Source organism: Pelobates fuscus, chromosome 9, assembly GCF_036172605.1.
Source record: "Pelobates fuscus isolate aPelFus1 chromosome 9, aPelFus1.pri, whole genome shotgun sequence".
NCBI lineage: Eukaryota > Metazoa > Chordata > Amphibia > Anura > Pelobatidae > Pelobates > Pelobates fuscus.
Window position 1 is genome coordinate 102,996,022 of NC_086325.1, and position 8,103 is coordinate 103,004,124.

Sequence of the window (8,103 nt, forward strand, 5' to 3'; positions counted from 1 at the left end):
TCTGTACTTCTCCCAGCTCCCTCCTCCCTCCCTGTCACGGACGAAGGGCCCAAGGCAACTGAGCAATGTCGGCTCTCCGTGGGACGGCAGGGGAGATCAAAGTATCTCCCCTGTCGGCCTCAGCACAAGGGCAGGTCCTGCACGACTACCAACAGGAACGGTGTTCCTGCTGTGGAAAAAGTGCAGGAACGCCGTTTCCACAACTTCCTGCAGGACTCAAGCCCTGCTTCTTTTTTACCGTGTTTTACTCAATCTCTTTCCAGCCACTGTTATTCGTATCTTAAAGTGTTACTCCGACCACCATGACACTTACCGCTTTTCTAAGTGTTTATGGAGGTAGGAATCTTGATGCACATCCAGAGTTGTTTGCAATTGTGTGCCGGGAGCTAGTTACATCTGTAGGCACAGGTGAATTTGGCAGCCCAGAACTTCCAGAATACCAAATGTAAATTCTGAGCATATTTTATTTCTGTAGTCAGTGTGCCTTGCAAACTTAATTAACCCCTTAAGACCGGAGGGCGTACAATTACGTCCTTTTTAAAGCGGCTCTAAAAGCCGCCGGGCGTAATTGTACGCCCTCCGTTTTCTTTTTACTAACCCGGTCGCCGGCGATCACGGTTGGGGGGACTCCCAGGGAGCCCCCGCGGCACGTCCGCCCTCTTCAGCACCATCGGGCCATGTGAGAGTGAGGTCCTTGCGAGGACCTCACAATCACATGGCTGGTATAGCTGGCTGCAGCAATACCAGCAGGGGGACTGCCTGTAATGAAAATAAAAATAATTAAAATAAGTGTAAAAAAAAAAATTATATACTTAGATCATATATATATATATGATCTAAGTATATATATACACAAATACATACACACACATACACCGTCTAGGTGTATTTTACTATTAATATATATAATTATATATATATATTAATATTAAATTACACGTAGACCGATACTGATTAAATATATATATATATAATTATTGTTATATATATTTATATATAATATAAAAAAAAGTAAATACGTAAAAAAATAAAATTAAAAAAATAAAATTAAAAAAATAATTAAAAATAAATAATTAAAAAATATATAGATGTGTGTTATTTCGTTCTAACTGTATTGTGATATTAATATAAATATTTATATCACAATACACGTAGAACGAAATAATATATATCTATATACATAAATATATACGTATATATCACTATATATATATACCTATATATAAATAAAAAATATATAAAAAAAAATATATATATATATATATATACACATATGTATATATATACATATATTAATTCTACACATATATTTATGTAATATTTTTACATAATTAGGTATCCTAATTAATTACAATTAGCAGGACCTGCCTGACAACTCATGCCGAAAGTATAGGGAATTTAATTTGCTAGCACTATATTCAACCCTATAACTTTCCAAGACACCATAAAACCTGTACATGGGGGGTACTGTTTTACTCGGGAGACTTCGCTGAACACAAATATTAGTGTTTCAAAACAGTAAAATGTATTACAACAATGATATCGCCAGTAAAAGTGCCAGTAAAAGTGCATTTTTCACGCACAAACAGCACTTACACGGACGATATTATTGCTGCAATACTTTTTACTGTTTTGAAACACAAATATTTGTGTTCAGCGAAGTCTCCCGAGTACAACAGTACCCCTCATGTACAGGTTTTATGGTGTTTTAAAAAGTTAAAGGGTCAAATATAAGGATTATGTGTTTCATTTCTTTCACATTAAAATTCGCCAGATTGCTTACGTTGCCTTTGTGACCCTATGGTAGCCCAAGAATGAAAATTACCCCTATGATGGCATACCATTTGCAATAGTAGACAACCCAAGGTATTGCAAATGGGGTATGTCCAGTCTTTTTTAGTAGCCACTTAGTCACAAACACTGGCCAAAATTGGCGGTTTTTGCATTTTTCACACACAAACAAATACTAACGCTAACTTTGGCCAGTGTTTGTGACCAAATGGCTACTAAAACAGACTGGACATACCCCATTTGCAATACCTTGGGCTGTCTACTATTGCAAATGGTATGCCATTATGGGTGTAAATTTAATTCCTGGGCTACTATACAGTCTTAAAGGCAACGTAACCAATCTGGCGAATTTCAATTTCAAATGTAATGTGCTATATTTAACCCTGTAACTTCCCAAAACACCATAAAACCTGTACATAGGGGGTACTGTTTTACACGTGAGACTTTGATGAATACAAATATGTGTATTTTATTGCAGTAAAAGCAAACAGTATTATGACATTGACAGTTAAAATGTCATGTAGAACTAAAAAAATAAAAAAAAATATTATTTTCTCCCATTTTTTTTCCATATTAAATTATGTTTCATAGCTAAATATTTGATATTAAATGAAATCCCTGTTTCCCCTGAATAAAATGATATATAATAAGGGGGGGTGCATTTATTTTAAGGGGTGAATTACGGTTGGACAGACATATAGCGTAAATGCCAGGTTTTGTTTACGTTTTGTTTTGTTTACAACTTGTACATTTGGCTCAGTCCTTAAGGGGTTAATAACTTTTGTTGGTCTTTGTTAGAGGAGGGATAGGGGACCTAAAGAGTAAGGGCATTATTCAAAGAAACAAAAAATGGCTGGATCTAAAGAGTTTACATTTTTTAGTCTAATAGTTCGGTTTCTGAAATGGGAGAGCCCTGGCTCATTAACACAACTGTAAAAAAAAAGAAAAAGTTTCATTATTTTTTATATTTTTTTTATATTTTTAAGAAAAAGAAAGCAAAGCATTACAATCATAATACATTTACTAACAAAAAAGCATTTCTAATTATTCAAAAATTTGTACACCCACAAATACATACTGACTGTGATTTCCTTTTTATCATATAGTTGAGGTTACTTTGCAAGATTGTTTAATTTTTACCTTGCAAACTAATTTATTTTTTTCTCAGTTCTGTCTAGTGTTTTTGATTGATGTAATATAAAGTTGGGTGGTAAGTTCACATTATTATTATTATTATTGGAATTTATATAGTGACAACTTATTATAAAAGGGGAAATTTGACAACAAATGAGACAATTACAAAATGTTACAATTTACAAGGACAATAGGTTGGTGTGGACACTGTTCAAAAGATCCTACAATCTAGTGGGGATGGGGGTATAAAACACAATAGGAAGCGTAGCATCAGGGGGATAGCAACCACCCAACAGTGTGAGACGTAGCAGAATTGAAGAAAACGTGAGTTAGCAGTAAGGGTGCGAGCAGCAAACAGAAGGTCACCATCACAACGGAGCAACCAAGAAGGGCCAATTCGTCTTCTTACCTGGGCTACCACGGGCGCTGCTCCCTGCCTCCACTACTGAAAGCCAGAAGTTTCAATGCAGGACCTTCCACTACCTCTCCTGAGCTGGGCCCTGCAGTGCAGGCCATGTTCATTGGTTGACAGTGTCAGCTAATTTTTATCAGCTAATGAGCTAAGCCCAGCACGGCAAGAGAGTTTCTTGCTCTCAGTTGTCATTCATGGAGGCAGGGACTACCAATTAGAGAACCCCAGTTAAAAAGTCAATTTTTTTGAAAAACAGTTTGATTACTTACAGGCCACTCCAGGCACCATAGCCACTATGGTGATCTGAAGTTGTTATGGTGCTTGGAGTCTCCCGTGACCACTTCCCCTGATTGGATTGTTCCTTTAGTATGAATTTCTCTTTATTGAAATAATTTTTTCCTTTTCTTTTCTTTTTCAAAAACATTCATAAATACACAAATATACTTTTGTTATCATCAGTGTAAATACATGTAAAAATTACAATACTTAACACATGACAAGACATACCTAACAGACATAACAATTATTAACAATTATTGGCTGGAATCTATAGATTGGAAAAAAAGAACCCATTTCATCTAACATATCAAAAAAGAATTCATTTTCATTGAAAACGTTCTTTAATCTTTCTTATCTAATTATCAAAATGCTGGATATATTTTCTATCATTATTTAAACATGCAACTCCTCTCTTCATTTCAAGCTGGAATAACAATTGAGCTATAAATTGTTTCCTATCTGGTGTGGTTGTTTGTTTGGATTGTTCCTTTAAAGTGGTCAACATTCATCTCCCAGCTATTTTCATTAAAAAATCATGTATCCTTTCCAGCAATCACTAAATATTGTATCACTGAAACAAGTGTTGTATCACTGAGGGATCCACCTCAGCTTGTTTTAGAGCTTCCCAAAGACACTGCATAGTGGCTTTGCTTCCCATCTGTTGCTTCCACTTGACTAATGCTTCCATCACTTGTCCATGAACATTGTATGGATGGTTACTTTTACACCTGTATAGCTGATTTTGTTCCAACCCCAAAGTAATTAGTATTTGCTCCCACTCTGGTCCTAATTTGGCAGCAAGGACGTTTAGTTGCTTGTCAGTTGGACAGCTGTTGCGGATACTATTCGGCAATTCATGATTTGTTTCCCTTGGAAACACATCACAATGTTCCTTGCAAAGTCTTTCGATTTCTTCTTTTACCCATGGAAACTCTGCTGATAATGAATTAAGAAAAACACCAAAAGCTTGAGGTCCACGGGTTGGTAAAATATCTAAAAGCTTCATTGTTCTCCTCTGGCTTGTGTCTTGTGCACGTATCTCCTCTAAATGGTTATTAGTGATAATTCCTTCTTGAAGAAGATATTCAGGAACAAGACCCTCTGCCAGCCCCTCAGCACACAGCTTCAGACGATGACGTCTCAGCAATTCTTTGTGTTTGTTGTCCATCTTCTATGATCACCTAAAGACCTTGTGTATGCAAGAAACAAACATGTAAGTCAGGTTCATACTTTTTATTTAAGAAGAATGTTGAAAGTGTGATGTTTAGCCTATGGATATTTCATATTAAAAAGAAAGCCATACAACATATATGAGTTATGTGACAACCATAAGTCAGGCCTGAAATACTTGTATCCCCGGGCCAAAAGTTACCACAACATTAATAGATAAAAAGTTAAAAGATCCATCGTGATTTGCGGAGTTTCTATCTGGAAAGACTGAGATCAGGACTCTTGTGTTGTTAAATATAGCCTTCTATGTAGTAACTTGGTAAACTGGCCACTGATGAGATTTTCTGATGCAAAAGGACATCATCACAAAACTGTGCAATTATATCACTATGCACTGACGCAGGTTTACAAGGATTGTGTTCTGCAGTCTTGCACCATTTTTCTGGTTAAAATAGCAAGAGGTGCGTTTATTTTATTTATTTATTTATTATTGCCATTTATATAGCACCAACAGATTCCGTAGCGCTTTACAATATTATGAGAGGGGGATTTAACTATAAATAGGACAATAACAAAGAACTTACGGGAACAATAGGTTGAAGAGGGCCCTGCTCAATCGAGCTTACATTCTATAGGAGGTGGGGTGTAAAACACATTAGGACAGGAATTTGCAGTCAAATAAGGTGGGTTGCCCTTTAGGAGAGATCAAGAGACAGGTATGTGAGGTAGAAGTTACTCTGGGAGACCATAAGCTTTCCTAAAGAGATGGGTTTTAAGGCCCTTCTTAAAAGATGCAAGACTAGGGGAGAGTCTGATGGAGGTAGGCAGGCTATTCCATAGGAAGGGAGCCACCCGCGAGAAGTCCTGCAAGTGTGAGTTGGCCGTACGGGTGCGGACAACGGACAGGAGGTGGTCACGAGCAGAGCGGAGAGACCGAGAAGGGACATACCTATGGATCTGTGAGGAGATATAAGAGGGGCTAGAGTTGTTCAGTGCTTTATAGGTGTGAATTAGTACCTTGAATTGACTCCTATAGCATACAGGAAGCCAATGTAAGGACTGGCAGAGGGGTGAGGTGTGAGAGAAGCGACTAGAGAGGAAAATCAATCTAGCAGCAGCATTCATTACGGACTGTAAGGGTGCAGTACGGCTTTTGGGAAGACCAATCAGGAGAGGGTTACAATAATCCATGCGGGAAATTACTAGAGCATGGACAAGCTCCTTGGTAGTATCTGGTGCAAGAAAGGCGCGGATGCAGGCTATGTTTTTAAGATGGAATATACAGGATTTGGCAACATGCTGGATGTGAGGCTCAAAGGTGAGGCCAGAATCAAGTATGACGCCAAGACAGCGTGCTTGCAAGGATGGACTGATGTGGGTAGCACAAACTTGAAGGGAGAGCGAAAGAAGAGGATCAATATTAGGAGGAGGAAAGACAAGGAGCTTAGTTTTAGAGAGATTGAGTTTCAGAAAGCGGGAGGACATCCAGTCAGAGATGGAGATGTCTATTGGCACAGTACTGCAGGATTCAGGCAGCAGACAGGAATTGTGCAGGGTCTTTGCTAGCTCAGTGTGGATTTGTGCTTGGGCTGATGGCAGACAATCCCAATCTTCCCTAGGCCTTGATAGTCCACTGGGATATTTCCGTGTAGACGTCAGTATTTGGGGCTGACTAGGCAGAGTCAAATCCATATATCACATGCTCGCATTAGTAAAACTATCAACAAATAGATGTGCAAAAAAAGCCCATTAATTTGTTCTTGCCCAAATGGCCAAAAGGTGCAATCCCCTAAAGCACTTCATCTTGCTGAAGCACTTCAGCAGGCAATTTGCATGGCTTAGCTCAGGAGAGATAATAGAAGCTCCTAACAGGAGCTTCTGGCTCTCACTTCCAGCTGCAGAGAGGCATGGAGCGGCACCTAGTGTACTCCAGGTAAGAAGTCAAACCGCACCAGGACACTCCTGCCACCAAATCCATGCCAACATTGGGAGGACAAAATCCATGCCAATATTGCCAAAATTGGGAGGACACTGTTGGCAGGTTCTGTTAGGCATTGCAGTGATGCAACTTGCGTGGAGTGTTCCTTTAATGGTGGTTAGGCAATGAGAAACTGTCACTGCCTACGCAATTAAAGGAACACTATAATGTTAGGAATACAAAGCTGTATAACACTATAGTGTCCCTGTGACCCCTCGCAGATATCAAACTTACCATATTCCAGCTCAGGTCTTGTCTGTCTCCGCCTCCTCCAATGTCATCGCAAGAGGGGACCTAATGCCCATTAGGCCTTCTCCATTGGAAAGGTCTAAATCAATGATTTCCAACTGGGATTTAGAAGATGCTGGACGTCCTCATGCAAAGAGTGAGCATGTCCAGCGTTGTTTCACAGGGTTAAACTCAGTAAAAGAGCAGGAAGCGCCTCTAGTGGCTGAAAAGCAAACAATGCAGTTTCTTTACTGACGACTACAATGTTTTAAGCTGCAGGATTATGGGGACAATGACACTGTACCCAAAGCACTTCAATGAGACAAAGTGGTCTCGGTGCCTATTGTGTCCCTTTAACCCCTTAAAGGGACTCTCCAGGCAGCCCCTGTTTACTCACCTCGTTCCAGCGCCGGGAGCCTCGTGAAGCCGCACCCCCTATTTCGTCAAAATGACGAAATAGGCGGGCGCGAGCAGGGAGCAATCAGACGCTTCCATTTGGAAGCGTCATTGCTCCCTTGTGCGCATGCGCGGCTTCGCCGCACATGCACACAGACTTCAGAGGGCGGCATTCATGCCGCCCTCTGACGTCCTCAAAGCACTACCGCGCATGCGCGCGGTGTGAGCGGCCGCGAGCTGAGCTGACTAACAGCTCAGCTCGCGGTCTTTGCCCGCCCCCCTCCTCTGCTGACAGGCTGGAGAGAGAAGGCGCGCACACAGTGCCTTCTCTCTCCAGCACACGTCAGACGTATTTTCAAACGTCTGACGTGTACAGGGCCTTTTTAGGGCCCTGCATGATAGGAAGTGCCTCTAGTGGCCGTCTGAGTGACGGCCACTGGAGGTATTCCTATCAATCACTGTAAACACTGTATTTTTTCTGAAAATACAGTGTTTACATGAGAAAGGCTGCAGGGAGCTATAGATCTCACCTGAACAAATACATTAAGCTGTAGTTGTTCAGGTGACTATAGTGTCCCTTTAAGGACACATGACATGTGTGACATGTCATGATTCCCTTTTATTCAAGAAGTTTGGTCCTTAAGGGGTTAAACTACACACTCTATTTACGTCAACAGGCCTATTTAATTATAAATTTTATCAGCATGCTGTGATT

General features: G+C 40.0%; 1 protein-coding gene across 1 annotated transcript; it reads right to left on the bottom strand.

Annotated features, from left to right (window-relative positions):
• Window positions 1–4,089: 4,089 nt before the first annotated feature.
• LOC134572932 (death domain-containing protein CRADD-like) lies at window positions 4,090–7,129 on the bottom strand. Its single transcript, XM_063432251.1, has 2 exons — window positions 6,999–7,129; window positions 4,090–4,805 (listed from the first exon to the last, which is right to left on the bottom strand). Exon 2 carries the CDS (start codon window positions 4,782–4,784, stop codon window positions 4,185–4,187), a length of 600 nt encoding a protein of 199 aa, XP_063288321.1. The 5' UTR covers window positions 4,785–4,805; window positions 6,999–7,129; the 3' UTR covers window positions 4,090–4,184.
• Between the last annotated feature and the right edge of the window lie 974 nt (window positions 7,130–8,103).

What these genes read in the sequence shown, in the direction of transcription:
- LOC134572932 (XM_063432251.1), bottom strand. Translation starts at nt 4,784, where the DNA reads ATGGACAACAAACACAAAGAATTGCTGAGACGTCATCGTCTGAAGCTG.